Genomic DNA, 16,729 nt, shown 5'->3' on the forward strand with positions numbered 1-16,729 from the left:
AGCGATGATGATTTAGGAGCCTGGATACCATTTCCTCTCTGAGATACGCATACGCCCCATCCCAGACCGGGCAAACAACGAGCTATCGTTGTGGCGTATGCCAGATCTATTCCAAGTACGCAAATCAGCAGCCTCACACAAACACTGGACATCACAGAGCAAACAATAACGGGACAGACTTCTGCAAACACAAACAACGGGCATGGCACAGGCAAATGAACAGAGCAGACTTGAGGTGCGCCGGAGCGCGAGTCTTCCAAAGGGAGCTAGAAAATGCACACCACCTGGATAAGGGACCCACAGGCCGCTAGGGTAACGCTCAACATTACGACCGAAACGAATTTCAAGACATCCTGACACACGTAAGCAGATTTCGAGAAGCCGGGGTGAGGGGGGGGGGGCTGAACAGTTGAACACGATATAATGTCTTACTAGTCGGATAAGAAGGTCTATGCCAGTTAAAGCCCGGAGTTAGGCATGCATTTAAATATAATTTCTGCTATCCTTCAGGTCCGACATCCTGGAACTTAGAGAAAAGACTACCACAGATAGAGAACTACAAATGTCTGAATAAAGCGAACAAAAATGCAACAAGCTGCGATATTTCATCACAGTTAATTACTCTCACACATGACTTATCATGGCACCGAGCAAATAAAACTCGTTCCACACCAACACAAATTGCCGCTGAGGTCCTTGGTTCGGCATGTAACTATATATGTCATGGTTCTGTACGCGGTGTGAACCGAGCTATCATCAAAAGGCAGGCTCCTAGGGAGCGGCACTGAAACACGACTCGACAAAATCTCCTTAGATAACATGGTTAGCAAACCACTCATCGGTCCCATTCACCGTCATACGCTGGATCCTTAAAGCGAGCGAGTGTAACACCGCTGTCATCCGAGCCTTCCGCGTGGTGAGCTCGGGCAGGCGGGACTAACCGAGACCGAACAACAGAGGTAGACAGTCCGCGTGTCCCGGCGGGCACCGCCCGTCCGCCGCGCGCGCACTGCGGCGCCCCGGGCAGAGATTCATCACTTACCTCACCGCTTCGGCGGTCCGCGGTCCCGTGGCGATGGTCCGTGGCCCAGTCACCCGGAGCGTCCACCACTTATAGCACGCGCGTTTGATCACTCGCTCCTCCCACCGTCTAGTCAGTGCGCAGTTACGACGGCCCCGGCTCCGGCTGTCCGTTGTGTTCATGCAGCTCCTCGCACTTCTCGAGCAGTTTGAGCAGCGGCGCCACGTTGTAGGGGAACAGATCCCTGGCCACCAGCCGCTCCAGGGAGAGGCGGAGCCGGATCAGTACGGTCATCAGCTCCTCCATGCGCGGCCCGCAGACGGCCACCAGGCGCGGCCAGCTGCGGCGCGCCGCCTTCAGGTAGCGCAGCAGGTACAGCAGGAAGCAGGTCTCGTTCGACACCAGAAAGTCGAGCAGCAGGTCGTGGTCTCGCCGCACCGTCTCCAGGAACTGCACGAAGCTGCGGTGCGGGCAGATGGCGCGCTCAAAGTCCTGCGGCAGGCGCACGCGGCCCGCCAGGCCGTTACTCAAGTCCAGCATACACAGCATCGCCTCCACCAGGTAATCGTCCTGATCGCAGAGCAGCACCACGGCCCACTCACTCATTGGTGTCTCCGGGTGAAAGTCGAGCCGCGCTTTGATCCAGCAGTCCAGCCGGCGCACCACCTCACGCAGCGTGCGCTCTATAATCACCATGTCCTGCTCCTCTGATCCGGAGCCGCCGGCGGACCGCGCCGACGCGTCACTGCTGCTGTCACACCGAGTCTCTTTCACCGTCACGGCCAGCGCTTTGAGCACGAGCAGCACAGTTTTCTGCAGCAGAGGCCGGTCACCGGCCGCCTCTCCGTCCGTACCGGCGAACGCGCGCACACCCCGCTCGTAGGGCACCAATTCGAGCAGCCGGCCGGTGCGCGCCTGACGCAGCAGCGCGTGCGCCAGGCCGGCCGGCTCCTCTGCCACACAGTCCTGCAGCGCGATGGTGCTGCCGTAACAGAGCACCTCACTGTACAGATCGAGCACCGCTCGCCACACGTGCGGCGACGCGTCATTGCCCAACGAGCTGAGCAGCCACTCCAGTCGGGCGTAAAGAGACTTGGTCTCAGCGATACTCATATTGTTCTTTACCGATATGACGGTGGCCCAGAGTCTGAGGAAGGCGAGCACCTCGGTCTCGTGTTCGGGCCGCGCCAGTAGCCGACAGAAGCGCTGCGTGATCGGTATCCAGCGGTTCTCCAGCTGAGCGGTGATGGCACACTTGAGTTCGGCCAGCGACTCGGGGTCGGCGGCCACGCTGACGGCGCGACACTCTGCCGGCAGCGGCCGCCCGCCGCCGGCGCCCGGCTCCTCGTCGTGCTGCTCGATGAGCCGCTGCAGCGCGTTCAGCGCGTGGCTCACCTCCAGCGGCCGCTCCGAGTCGAGCACGGCGGCCACGAGCGCCTCGACCACGGGCTGGGCGCGCTCCGGGGTCACTAGCAGCGCCGAGAGCGTCAGACACCGACCGGCCGCGCAGCTGAGCAGCGGGCTGTCGCGCGCCAGCAGGGCCAGCAGCGGCTCAGACGGCGTCAGCTCTGCCGGGCTGCACACGCCCTCCTGCAGCCGCTCACACATGGTACCGGCCTGGAGCTGCTGCTGCGCCGCCTGCTGCAGCAGCTGCACGCAGCTGAGCGCCAGCAGCTGGCGGCGCGGCTCGCCGTCGTCCAGCGCGGCGGGGACGGCGGCCAGCTGCGCCTCCTCGGTGTCACACAGGCAGCCGAGCAGCGCGCGGGCGTACACGGCCGAGAGCGGGTCGTCGCCGTCCCCCGGCTCCGACAGCAGGCGCGGCCGCTTGCTCGGCGGCGGCGGCGCAAACTCCCTGGACGAGCCGGACGCCATCCTAGACCTGCTCTCTGTCATGCTTGCGACGCCAGACAGACACCTGGCGGCAGACAAACGATCAGTTACGGATGCCGCCACAGAGACCTCGACTACGCTGTGCAACATCGATCTCACTACAAACAGTATAGACGTTACACTAAGCACACATTTAAAACTTCTAGCTAAACAATCAAATGTAGCATAAAATACATCATGGAATTACTCCAGCGACCACACATACAATACACATCAGACATGTTACAACAACAGCATCCAAATACAAATGGAGTTGTACACATCCAACTCCACGTCTCTTCCGGAGCTCAGCAGTGCCTGACAGCACATCACACAAACTCCCAACCACCGTACCTCGGGCAGTGACAGCGTGTACGTCCTCAGAGTGAGCGGCTGCAGGCGACATAGCCGCTCGTTGGCCGCCACGCAGTCAAAGTGCGCCTCCAGTAGCGTCTGAAGGGCGTAGAAGGTGGACTCGTCCTCTGCGCCACAGAGCCACTCACGCTGTCGGTGGAGGAGAGTGAACGTTAGTGGGTTTTAGTTTGGCTTGATTTGGTGTGACAGGGCGCACCATCAACGAAGCTACATCGCTAAATGTAAGTGAGGCGAAGGGTCTAGTCCAGGGATGCGGAGCCGTGAAAATCTCAGACGGCTCCGGCTCCGGCTCCGGAGAAAAAAATCGGCTCCAGCTCCGGCTCTGGCTCCGGGTGAAATGTCATGGCGGCTCCGGCTCCGGCTCCGAGTAAAATGGTCCGGCTCCGGCTCCAGCTCCGACTCAGTACATCCCCTATGCCTAACAGAACCATCCGGACAACGGCAAGTAGTTCGATCAAGGTAGGTACGGCGGGGCTCTCGCCCGCTGGGTGGTGCGTGGTCGTGCAAAGGTCGTTGAGTCTTATGACGTAACCAAGAATCTGAGGGCTTGGGTGAAAAGCTCGTGAGAGGGTTGTGTCTCCAGGATTGACAGTGAATGTAGGTAATCCTCCTAAGCAGCTAGAGCGGATTTCTGTCCACTTAAACGTCTTTGGAGCCGAGAGAAGTCGTGTCGTATTCCCGGATTCAGAAGATTAGTCTTAAAATACAGACATATGAGCCATAACAACAGTGGACGACGGGCCAAGGTTATGGCATCGTTAAGACCATCATTCGCAACACGGAATCAACACACATCCACGAACACCTAGCACCACATCTCCGCCACCTTGTCGGTCGCCTAGTTCTCTGCATAATGCATATCTCGCCGGCCACGACTCGACCGACCCACCTGGTCCAGACCGCTGTTGGCCCAGTCGTAGCTAGAAGCGATCACCAGACAGCCGTCGGGTACGATGTACCGATGGACTGAGGTCAGGAACGCGACCGGAGAGCCGAGACCGGTCAGCGTATCAGCCACCAGCACACAGCCGAACTGACTGAAGTCGGACGGTAGGCGGCACGGGTCCTCGGGCCAAAACTCCACCCGGTCTCCCGTCTGTCGGGGGGAGGGGGGAGGAGTCAGTGGAGGGACGGCTGTGCAGGTGGCTTACAGCGGCGGCAGACACGGATCGTCGAGGGACACGTGGTTGGAGGCGGGCGTACGGGCTCTGTATTGGGGCGGCGATATGGTGAACGAAAATCAGACTAGAAAAGTCGGCATTACATACCGCGATAAAAACACTTTTGGGATTACAAAAGAAAATATAAACTAGATTAATTCACTAGGTAGTTATCAGACTTTTTTTTTCTAAGATAGTCCGTTACCCATGATCAGGTAACCAGGAGTGCCCCCTCCCACAGTCCCGGCGACGCACAGAGACCTTACTTTAACACCAGGTAACATAATAAATTGATCAAGTCGCGGCACTCCCTGCTAAGAAGTGGAAAATATAAATAAAATATAACGCATGCAATACTACTAAAAAATGTTAGTAAGTACGCCAAAAAGGAGGAAAGTAGTCATTGCCAAGTGAAGCAAAATGACTGCCCACTGTACCAACACAAGCAACTATCATTTATACCAGTGTTAGTAATTAACGCAATACGCATTCATACTCAAGGTGGGGAAAAGCATGCCTGGTCATGTTCTTGCAAGGTTATTTTTATGCCGAAACCCTTGGCTCCGTCCGGCTAAGCTAGGCTTGTTGCCAGACAGAACCTCAGGAAACAGCACGGACTAGAGTATTCTAAGAATTAGTACAATAAGTTGTATAGATGTCAATGTAGGTAATGCATGTAACCTACATTCAATTTGCATATTTACCATAAGGCAAATATGCAAATTGAAATAGACAATGATTGAGAAGGGCGGCACACAAGGATTTATTGTAGTTGGTATTTAATATAGGTATATACGAATCGTTATGTTGTGTACATGCATGACATGCACATACGTACATACATGCATATGCATATGTATCATGTACGCGAAACATACACACATACATACACACACGACACATATGCATCCCACAAACCAAAGTGGGTAATATGTACTTTTTCCAACGCAGAGTACACCGTGGAAATAGCACATATTTATACAAACCCCTAACGATATACGAACAGTATAGCTATACACAATATATAGGTAGGAATAATGTTTGTCGCTATGAGGTTGATTATTCTTATTATTGTTTTGATTGTTCATTAATTGTTCATATTTATCTTAAGTGTTGTATGAATCAACAAAGTGTCTGCGTATCACCTTCTTTATTATTTGTTTTGAAGATGGAATATGATTAACAGTTGTGAAAAGAGGTGCAACAATGCTATTCCACAATCTAGGACCTAGAAATCTGATAGTAAATAGTCTGTAGTTGCGATTAGAGAAGGGCTGGTTGAAGTGAGTGGTACGCCTCGTGCCGGCATGGTTTTCGGGACTCAAATCAAACAGGTTGTTAATTGTTTCTGGAAGTTGTTCTTTAATAAATTTGTGCATAACAAGAAGCATATGAGATCTCGCTATATCAGTTATCCTTAATAAGTTATATTTTTTGAAAATAGGCACAGAGCTCTGAGGTGGGTAAACTCGTTCAATTAGTCTGACAGCTCTCTTTTGTAATATGATGAGTTTTTCTAACTGAGCATGGTAATTATTTCCCCAAACGATACAGCAATAGTTAAGATATGGAAGAATTAGGGCATTATACAAAAGGAGGGTCGTTCTCTTATCAATATAGAAGCGTACTCTTGCCATTATTCCGATGTTCCTGCTAACGATATTTGATGTATAGTCTATATGTTTTGTGAACTTCAATGACTTATCGATGAAGACTCCTAAATATTTGATAAACTCTTTCTCTTTAATTTCAGTTGAATCAAGTACTACGTTTACTTTTAACCCTGAAGACTGAGTTGCATAATGCTGTGTGAAAGTTTTTGTGCCGTTTAGAGAAAGAAAGTTTGCATGAAACCAGTTACTGACTTTTTCAGTAACTTCATTTACAGTTCTTTGTAGGCTATGTATGCATTTATCTTTAAATATGATTGCAGTGTCATCTGCATAGGAGAGGCAAGTTACGTCAGGACTGATGTTTGGTAAATCATTTATATATAATATAAATAACAGAGGACCCAAGATCGATCCCTGTGGAACTCCCATAGTAACATTTTTGACAGATGAGTATGCTTTTCCTATTTTCACACATTGCTTCCTTTCTTGCAAGTATGAAGATAATATTTGTTGTGATTTGTGTCTTATACCATACCTTTGTAGTTTTTGTAGTAGCAAATCAATGTGCACCGTATCAAAAGCTTTTCTTACATCTAGAAATAAGCCGAGCGCAAAGTTGCCCTCTTCAAAGGCTTTAGTAATTATATCTTGTAGAAGAAGAATCGGCATATAAGTTGACTTTCCTTTTTGAAAACCAAATTGATTACAGTGAATAATGTTGCTTCGGTTAAGATGCTCAATGAGCCTTCGGTATATTAGTTTTTCAAGAATTTTTGAAATAAAGGGTAAAATGCTAATTGGTCTATAATTACCCACTTGCTTTTTATCGCCATCCTTAAATATTGGTTTGATGATTGCCACTTTTAGGGGTGATGGAAATTCAGCTTTGCTTAAACAGGTGTTCAAGAAGTAAAGTAAAGGATTTAGTATGGCCTTGTATGAAGCTTTAAACAATTTAGAGTTAATGTTGTCGATACCAGCACCGACATTTTTCAGTTTATTAACTATATCGATAAGTTCTTGTTCATTTGTAAGAGTTAAATCCATTTCTTCATGCACGAATGGTACTTCGCTCAGTGGGTCAAATGGTGAAGGTGGTATCCTTTTCCTTAAAGTTTCACCTATCTCGGAAAAGAATTTGTTAAAGGTTTCTGCAATATTTTGATCATCAGTTACTGTTTTGTCATTGCCATCTGAAACTTCGCAAGGAATGTCATCAGTTTTGTTGCCAGTGTTTATCAAAGATTGTATAGTTTTCCATGTTTCTTTGGAGTTGCCAGAGTTTTTATTGAACTCATTAATGTAATACAATCTTTTGGCAGACCTAATGACGCGCGTGAGAATGTTCCGATATTGATTGTACTGAGTTGTATTATTATGTGAAGGATTTTTTAGCTTATTTTTAAACAACTTGTTTTTTTGGGTAATAGAGGTAAGAATAGCTGGAGAGATCCATGGCATCCTCGGATGGTCTTTCCTGGTGAATCTTTTTGTGTAAGAGAAGGCTGTTATACCATTGTTGTATGTTTCAATTATTTTGTTTGCCATGGTATTAGTACAAGTTTCTTGATAAATGTTTCTAAGTTCATTTGATATATAGGATTTGAATTCATCAATCTTCCTATAATCAAATATCTGTTGCTCATTAGTCAATTTTATTTGCTCCTTAGCAGTGTTTATGTGAACATTTAGAGATGCATAGATAGGAAAGTGATCGGATAGATCACTTAGGATAATGCCCGAGTGTGCCACCCTTGTCAAATCATTGCAGAAGATGTTGTCGATAAGAGTGTGAGATGGGTGGCAGGAGCGTGTTGTTTTTGAAATGGTAGGGAAAAAGCCATGAGACAGTTGGTTATGTAGAAAAGCTTGAACAGCTGGATTGGATCCAATTGAGAAAAGATCAAAGTTAAAGTCACCAGTAATCAAAGTGACCTTGTTAAGATTATTAAGCCAAATGAGTAGTTTTTCAAGTTCTTCATTGAACTGATGTTTGTCAGTACTAGGTGATCGATATATTTGACATATGATGAGACATGTATTTTGAATTTTAATCTTTGTGCAAATAACCTCAGCCGTAGTGAATGTAGGACTGTCTAGGCATTCTGGGGACAGATAACTCAGACTGTAGATTGCTGAACCTCCACCCGCACCAGCTGATCTGCTACAGAATGCAGCCTGGTAGCCTGGCAAATTGTAGCATTTTTCAATATTTTTGGTTAACCATGTCTCAGATATGGATATAACATGCCAAGTAATCGCGGTGTCATTTGACAACCAAGTACAATGAATATTGTACCTACTACCCATTAAATATCCCATTTTAAGACAAACGTCACTTTCGTCGTTCTTCTCCACAACCACAGCCACACTCTAACCGAGCTGCTTTTATCATTCTCCCTTTCCCTCCACATCGCCCTGCTCCTGTCACTCACCGTGGACGCCGCTGCTTTAGCGATGAGCGGCTGCGCGGCCGGTCCGCCCTCCTCCGAGAAACTGTACACGCAGTGTCCGAACTGTCTCAGTTGCTGGGCGTGCTGCAGCAGGTCCCGGTCCGGCTCGACGCCCACCACCTGCTCGAACTGAGCGCTCAGCTCCAGGGAGACCCGGCCCGTGCCGGAGAGCACGTCCAACACTCGGCGCTGGTAGCTCGGCTGACGGAGGAGTCGGGGCGAGAGGTCAGTGAGAGGAACGTGAAGTAAACTAAATTAATGCCAGCAGTAGTACTCAGTAAGAAAAACGAATAACATTGAACTTCACACCGCAGTTAATGAGTGAGTAACAAACTTTCACAGTCCCTGTTCTCGAATTTACAGGACCAACCAACTTTCTAGCTTTAATGACCGATCTCAAAAGTAAGTATTAAGTAACCACACAGAGGATATTCCCACTGTATCCCACCCCAGCTCCGCCAGCGGCACCCACCAGGTCGGCGGTGTGCAGTCGGCAGATCTCCACCAGCCGGGCGTTGAAGCCGGCGGCCGCCTGCAGCACGGGCTGCGGCACCAGCTGACTGAGGTCGCCGTACTCGGCTTGCAGCCGGCGGCTGACGCGGGTGGCCGGGTCGGGACGGGCCGGGCCGCCGGCGCGCCGCCACCGGTACAGGGCGTACAGCAGCGCCGCCGCCGCCGCCGCCGAGGTGCCCAGAGCTGTGGCACAGCCCAGAGCAGCCGCCGTCCTCATACCAGCTCCGGTGCCTGTGGCGGACCAGGCCGGTCACGATATATATTCCCTTCCATAGCATGTGGAAGTATGAAACCGTTTTCAGTTCGAATGTTCGGATTCTGAATGATAGCTGTAAGGTTATACCTAACTGGGAAAAATATCTGAATATTGCAAGACTGAATTAAATTTTCATTATAATACAAAACTAACAACAGCCAACCAAAACATCTACCTTAGCATACCTACCTGTGTATAATGGATAAAACAAATATGTGTATGATACCATAATGATAAATGTTTACCTGTCTTACACACATAAAATCGTTACCCTACATATAATAAAATATGTGCAGATCATGCCAATCCCAGACGGTGTCAATGACTCATATTAACCAGCGCCCGGCTGGGGGTCCTGGATTTCCACGCCCTGCTGGGGGGGGGGGGGTGTTTGAACACCCCCCCCCCCTTCTAACTCGGCTCCTGGGCCACGTAGCGATACGCGGAAGGCGGCGTTCGAAAGAGCGTCAAAAATAATGACGAAATCACTTCGGTCAATTTTTTGGTCAGGTCAAAGGTCAGGTCACCAGAGGTCATTGAAGGCAAAATTTCGCCGATTTCCAGGTCGAATGTCGAAAATTTCCAAGAAGCCAACGCATAACTCGGGAACCAATAGAGCTACAGCGCCGCGGAAAAGCGCATTCGATAGCCCTATTAACGCCCTTTCTGAGTAACTTTCTCAGATTTGACCTAACGTCAACGGTTTTGCCTGCAGGGGGCAAAAACTGCAAAAATAGCCGATTTTTTCGGAAACAGATTTTCTGCAATAACTTTTGACCCAAGCCTTGTACGAGCTTACTTTTACCGGCATCGTGTTCCTCTCGTCAAGACGCATCGAATGAACTGCAACTTGACCTTGAAAGGTCAACTTGAAAATTTGACCTCAGGTCAAGGTCATGACCTGACCGGAAAGGGTCATGTTGCATATCAGTCGATCCGTATCGTCGAGCTGAACACATCTAAGGCGTTTTCATCGCTCTAGCATGCCTCTATCAAAAGTTATTTGCGAAAAACTGTTAGATACCATTCGTGACCTAAGATGACCTCAGGGCATAAACAGGGGTCACGGACACCATTTTCATGTTCAGTGTGTCTAAACCACTTGTAGTTCAGTGTTTGGGAGTGTTTATAATGTCTTTCGTCCAAAAGAGGCGCATTTCAATTTTCTCCCATTGACTTATAATGGGGAGGTCGCAAAATTGACCTGACCTTAGGTCATCGATATCAAAATTCTGAGATATACATTTTGTACATGCTATTGCTCTTAGCAACCGCTGAAAGTTTCAAAGCGATCGGTCACTCGGTGTAGCTATGACAGACATTGAAACTTTTTATGAGGTGAGGTCACTTCAAGTGACCTGGTGACCTGACCTTGAATGACCTTGGTCTGAAATTTTCACAACATGTGTAGAATTGATGTATGATAAGGTGTACCAAAAACCGTTTTTGAGATATTCGCGAAAAACCACAAGGGGGTGTTCAAACCCCCCCCCCCCAGCAGGGCGCGGGTTAACAGCAGATGATCAGTACAGTAACAATTCTACCTAAAAAAGGATATGAACACATTAATTATTAATAATCACCCTAGTTCCTTATTAGTATGAAAATTCATTTAGCCACACATCATCATCCAGGTATCAGCAGCATAAAAAGTGCTAGGTGAAAATCCCACTGTATATTTAAAAAAAGCTAAATGGCAAATGAAATTAGTCTGGGATATCAAAATGAGAGCAAGAATGAAGCAGCATGCCATCCTTCTTCATTACCTGGGGACTTTGGAATGATGCTATCAGTATGTGATGCATTTAACACAGTTAACACAACTGTATAGATTCACCACACAGCAAGCATGCTCAGGGCATAGTAATCTACCCAGTACCCACTACAGGGGCGAAGCCACCCACCGTTCCGTATCCTGTGCGGCAAGGGCAGGAAATGGGATGGTTAATTGTTAATATTGGGTTTGGGAACTGATATAATGTCAAGCAGTACCACTCTCATCTGATATCAAAAGCCTCCTCAGTAATTGCAGCAAGAGATAACTAATGTCGAACAGTGCCACTCTCATCTCATATCAAATGCCTCCTAAATAATTGCAGCAATATGTAGGTACCTATCAAAATCAACTGCTCGAGTAGCATGTGCCTAAAATCAACTAAATGCACCATACAGAAGAATGATGCCAAAATGTTTTAAAGTTTATTTGGCCTCACTAAGTGACCATCCTTTTATAAGCATTGCAAAATGATTCAGTCCGGAAAATTGAAGGGGCAACTAACTTTGCTCATCAATCAAATTAGCAAACAGCTTTCCTCTACATAGCTTCACCAGCCCCCACTCTGTAAGCATTTAACAGTCACCCTGTACAAATCTTAGAGGATAAAATATTCTTTACAACCATGAAATTACATAAATGTATATGTGTAGTGTAGGTAACTGAATGCAATAGCCTGCATAATCAATCATCAACCACCTAAAACTTCCCTGCAGTACTAGCCTAGGTAGTGTCACTGTCATGTTATCAGCATACCTATATACTCAATATACTCAATATATATTTCGGGAGAGAAGGCTTAGTTGTCGCCTATTGATCCCGCTCAAAACACGTTACAATGTACATACAGTGCACAACATACATACAGTACGTTTTGTTCATTCCTGGCATGTCTCATATAATGCTAATCTCATATAATGTCTCATATAATGCTAATTGCTGCCACATAAAAACTGAACTTGATAGTGGTACTCAACAGGTGTTTAACAAGGCAAAGTTAAGCATTTGGCGAGATATAGCGAGGTAAAATCAACATCAGTATATTACCATACAATCATTACAACTTATTACAATATTCAGAATTAATAATCACGCCAAAAAGGCAATTACCAGCATTATAGTCGATTCCATATCAGTTGGGCAAACTAGACCTTTGGAATCAAAATATGGAGGCATCAAAAGATTGATTCCTTATGACCATATTTGGGCATAAATGCAGACCATTTCTAACTTACCAATCACATAAAAATAAGAGAGTGTTTCAAGAAGGAGCATGCCTGATCTTGAACAGAAATGCTTGAAGTATCTACTAAGCAAAATAATATTGCTCCTATCATAACAATTTGAATTTTATAGGTAGTGAAAGGCAATCAAGGAATTGATTCACTTTGAACAGATAATCATAATATTGATTCCCCATCAGCTGGCTAATCATTATTTTGATTCACAGGTAATGTTAACAGATAGGCAACAATGACTTGCAAGAATACAGCATTTATCTTGCTATTATTCTCATTTAGTGGTATCCTCAGCACCACAACAGATACCTATAGCATTGTTGTACTTTACCTTCACTACATTTGATAACAATTCACATTTTTTAAATGTCAAGAATACAAAAACTGAAGCAACAGGTAAAAACCATATAATAATTAAATATAAAAGCACTACAACAATGATAATTAGGGGTTTGAAAATTTCATTTTGCCATTTTACACAAATACTGATTGTTTAGTATGTGATTTGTGATACAAAAATAGCTTACAGTGTGATTTCCTCAAAACAGCTTTTACGTGATGGACAGTGCCTCTGTCTTTTTCCCATTCACAAGGCCAAAGGGACAATTTCTTAGTTTTGAGGTAACACTTTTTGCAAACCTACCACATTTTTCTACCTTTTTAAGGTAAAATCTCACCGTCATGGGCCTTTTTTCAACCGTAACGATACATTTGAAGTTAAAAGTGTACCTAAATGAATCAAAAAATTGATTCCATGCCCATATTTGGTCATGGCTCCTCCCACCAGAATCAAATTATTGATGCCTCCATATTTTGATTCCAAAAGTCTAGTTTGCCCAACTGATATAAAGCCTTTCGATATTTTGCGCCATTCAATACTTCTCCATTCAAAACTTTGAGCTTTTGAATGTAAGAGCTGCAAGCGTGGTGTAAATATATAAAGAAATTTTATCAGGGCACTTCGACTGCAAACTTGATATGGAACAGAGCAAAGCTGACAAATTTCAAATAAAGCAAAAAACCTAGATGGACACTAACCTGTAAAAACACTCCTTACTCGTCTGATATATTGATACGAGATGCAGTCGTACAATATTCAACAACCTCGCAATTAACTCTTCTCTGTTAAACTTCGTTCGTTTCTTAGAAGAGATATGTTCCCGAAATATTATAATATATTCAACGCGAAAACAGCCAGTACAGCCCCTCTCACGCCTTTTTACACCCTCAAATACAAAGTCGACGCAAATCTGCACCATTATTGTCAACATCCTTTTCTTTAAACGGTAGCAAAACACTGGTCATAACAGTCGACATAAATCTCAATATTAACAGTGAATAAAATAGATTAGCTTTCCAAACTAATAATGTATTTAACACTTATTTTTGTAAAGTCCTCAAATTGGAGCTTTGAACAGATTTACCGAAAGCCCTTCATTTGTATCTTTTGGAAAAGAACCCAAATTTGTTCTTCCTTCATGGTGTATCGTAGAAGCTGCTTCCATATGAAACATTTGTGCTTCCATATGATCCCACAAATCAAAACAATGCGCATCAGCATAGGCGCTGAGGCTTCTAAGAAACAAGCCGACCAAAAGCCAAATTCAAGCTAAAATGCTAGCTGAATGACTGTTGTCGCGATCAGAAGGGTTACATGCAAATGAAATTGAGGTGATAGTGCTGTTCCTCAAAATAAATCAACCGAAGCTTTTCAAAATACAGGATCAAGGTCAAACGAGATGTCAGTGTTGTTTCAGTTTCTCTAATTAAAGTTGAACCACTCAAAGGAATAATGAAGGACGTCATAGAAAATAAGGAAGAGTACAAGGTTGGTTCCATATTCTAACATGATGATTGTACTTCAAGGGGTTGTCCCCAAACCAAAGGAAGTCTGATGCTGGTTTGTAGGGATCATCTATGCGATTTGTCATTTCATGTTGTCATTTTCATTTATATTGTCACCGCTTTATTAATCAATCTGTTACCTGTTGCCAATTGCGCGTCAAGTTTGTTTGTTATTTGTAAACCGGCCTGCCGCTGGCCTCAACCTTCCTAGTAACCGCTGTGCCATACGCTATAGAACGTGTCGTGCAAAGGTCACGGCGGCACCCCTGAGGCGGCCGCTGCCCGTACGTTTAGGAACCCATTGTCGTGACGTCATGCCTGTGAGCAAAGGTCGCGGTAGGGGCTCTCCCGGCAGCCGGACGATGACGCATACGTTAAGCTTGTCTCTCGCCGCGCCTGCGGGCATATTGGTAGTACTAGGGACGGCCAGCATATGACCGCGGCTTTCGGCGACATTGTCAATTCGTTTCTCGACTCTGCTGTTCGCTACAAGACAATACACATAGAAAACGGCTCGGGCATTTGGAGAAGAGCGGCTACTCTGAGGCGAGGGAAGAACACGGAGATTCACACAAACGACCTGACTAGGTTGCACCGGCCACAGTCGACCGAGGTGGGCTTCCGCGCCCTTAAAGACGCCTCTGACTGGCCATTGCGCTGACACCCTGGTCGGACCACGGTCATTGATCGGACCCTGCCACTGGTTCGTGCTCAGGCTGCCTTAGCGGGTAGACCTGCTCGACCAGACGCCCCACTGGTGGGCGAGTGCTCGGTTCCGACTTTCACCGCCGGTCCAACAGCGTTCTGCTGGTTCCCGCCGATCCGGTTACGACACCGCAAGTGCCGTACCGACTCGGGCGTCCCAGGTGGGCGTAACGGTTACCACACCAGTTCGCGACCCCCAGGCTCTGTCAGCCGTCGTACGGCTCTCGGACGGACACTCTAATAGATCAGCCACAGATCAATAGGTTGTCACAGACCGTCCGTCCAGCCAAGCGCTACCCACAGCGCAGTACGACATTGGTGACCCCGACGTGATCTCCGTTGTTCGACCTTAGCCTCTCGTCATGCCCGCGGACAGCGCACAGTCCGGCGCCGCAGCTCAAGACCCAGCCAGCGTTCCAGCTCCAGCCTCCGAGTCAACTCATCGGCCCATGGCTAGCTTCCGGCTACCACCATACTCTCCGGAAGAGCCCGACCTGTGGCTACTGCAGGTGCAGTGCGCTTTCGACGTCAGCGGGGTCGACTCCGACGAGCTGAGGTTTAAGCTCCTCGTCGCAAACCTCCCCGCCAACATCGCCGTCCAGGTCAAGGACGTCATCCGGTCATCTCGGTCTTTTGACGTGCTGTGTGCGGCGCTCCAAGCCCGCCTGGCACAGTCACGCGCCGACCGACTACAAGCCCTGCTCGGCCGCCAGCAGCTCGGCGATCAGAAGCCGACGGCGCTGTTGCGCTCAATGCGCAACGAGCTAGCCGCAGCCGGGGACGCCCCGGTTGATACAGAGCTCTTCCGTACCCTGTTTCAACAACGGCTACCGCAACCCGTCCGTGCTGCTCTCGCCCTCCTGCCAGCCGACAGCACGCTTGACGCACTGGCAGAAGCGGCCGACCGGTACCTGGAAGCTAGCGGACCCGACCCACGGCTATCAGCGATCGCGGCACAGCCGTACACACAGCCGGCACCGCCCATCGCTGCTGCAGTGACAGCCCCAGCGCCAGCTGCAACCCCTGCGCTGGACACCGTCATCGCCTCCCTGGTCGCTAAGATGGAGCGCCTGGAGGCCAGCAACCGACGACTCGAGGACGCCGTGCGACGCGACCGCAGCCGTTCCCGGCCGCGCCAGGCATCTCGCCAGTCACGCCGCCCGTCACCGGCTCGTCCTTCAACGCCGCCGCACGACGACACGCTGTGTTGGTACCACCAGCGATTCGGCGCCCAAGCGCGCCGATGCAAGTTGCCGTGCTCCTGGATCGCCTCGGAAAACTGAGGCGCCCCGTGCTGATGGCGCAAAGCACGGGCGCCCCTCCTGCCGCGCCACTCCTCTTCGTGAGGGACACGGAGACGGACCGGCAATTTCTAGTCGACACCGAGGCGCAGGTCAGCGTGCTGCCTCGCCGCTGCCTGCCCAACGGGTCTACGCTGACCCCTGCTCCTGTCGGCCAGCAGCTCGTCGCGGCAAACGGCTCACCGATCGCGGTGCACGGCACCTGCCTGCTGGACGTCACCTTGAGTCAGCAGCACCGCCTGAAACATCGATTCTTCGTCACTGACGTCACCACACCCATCTTGGGCACCGACTTCCTGGCCGCACATCACCTCGTCGTGGACGTTGCCAACCAGCGTCTCCTGCGGGACGGCACCGTCTGCGCCAGCGCCGAGCGGTCAAGGCTGTGCTCCATCGGAGTGCGTCTCGTCCGGGAGCAGGCTGCTGCTCGCTTCGCAGTTGTCCTCGCCCGGTACCCGGATGTGACCTCACCAAAACCTGGACCAACACCGGTGAAGCACAACGTGACGCACCACATCGTCACCAAGGGTCCACCGGTGTACCAGCGGCCACGACGCCTCCCGCTGGAGCGCCTTCAAATCGCACGTGCCGAGTTCAACAAGATGC

The 16,729-nt window shown here is 48.6% G+C and overlaps 2 protein-coding genes across 5 annotated transcripts in view; one reads left to right on the plus strand and one right to left on the minus strand.

The window, feature by feature from the left end:
* Positions 1 to 83: 83 nt before the first annotated feature.
* Positions 84 to 13,508, minus strand: LOC122369971 (protein lines-like). The gene is made up of 6 exons (XM_043345170.1): positions 13,311 to 13,508; positions 8,964 to 9,235; positions 8,474 to 8,692; positions 4,155 to 4,361; positions 3,245 to 3,394; positions 84 to 2,936 (listed from the first exon to the last, which is right to left on the minus strand). The coding sequence occupies exon 6, from the start codon at positions 2,912 to 2,914 to the stop codon at positions 1,166 to 1,168; it is 1,749 nt and encodes a 582-aa protein (XP_043201105.1). The 5' UTR covers positions 2,915 to 2,936; positions 3,245 to 3,394; positions 4,155 to 4,361; positions 8,474 to 8,692; positions 8,964 to 9,235; positions 13,311 to 13,508; the 3' UTR covers positions 84 to 1,165.
* A 305-nt stretch (positions 13,509 to 13,813) lies between these two features.
* Positions 13,814 to 16,729, plus strand: part of LOC122369970 (N-acetylated-alpha-linked acidic dipeptidase 2-like) — a 40,177-nt gene continuing 37,261 nt past the window's right edge. For 3 of the 4 annotated variants that reach the window (XM_043345165.1, XM_043345163.1, XM_043345160.1), the window contains exon 1: positions 13,814 to 14,100. Coding sequence is in view for 2 of the 4 variants with exons in the window: in XM_043345163.1 (XP_043201098.1) it covers positions 14,065 to 14,100 (36 nt within the window). In the remaining 2 variants the exon portion in view is untranslated. The remainder of the gene's footprint in view (positions 14,101 to 16,729) is intronic. The other variant, XM_043345164.1, reaches the window with a different exon arrangement.

This window comes from Amphibalanus amphitrite, unplaced genomic scaffold (assembly GCF_019059575.1).
Source record: "Amphibalanus amphitrite isolate SeventyFive unplaced genomic scaffold, NRLGWU_Aamphi_draft 001087F_arrow, whole genome shotgun sequence".
NCBI lineage: Eukaryota > Metazoa > Arthropoda > Thecostraca > Balanomorpha > Balanidae > Amphibalanus > Amphibalanus amphitrite.

Coding starts and splice junctions, on each gene's coding strand:
- LOC122369971 (XM_043345170.1), bottom strand. CDS start 2,914: ATGACAGAGAGCAGGTCTAGGATGGCGTCCGGCTCGTCCAGGGAGTTT.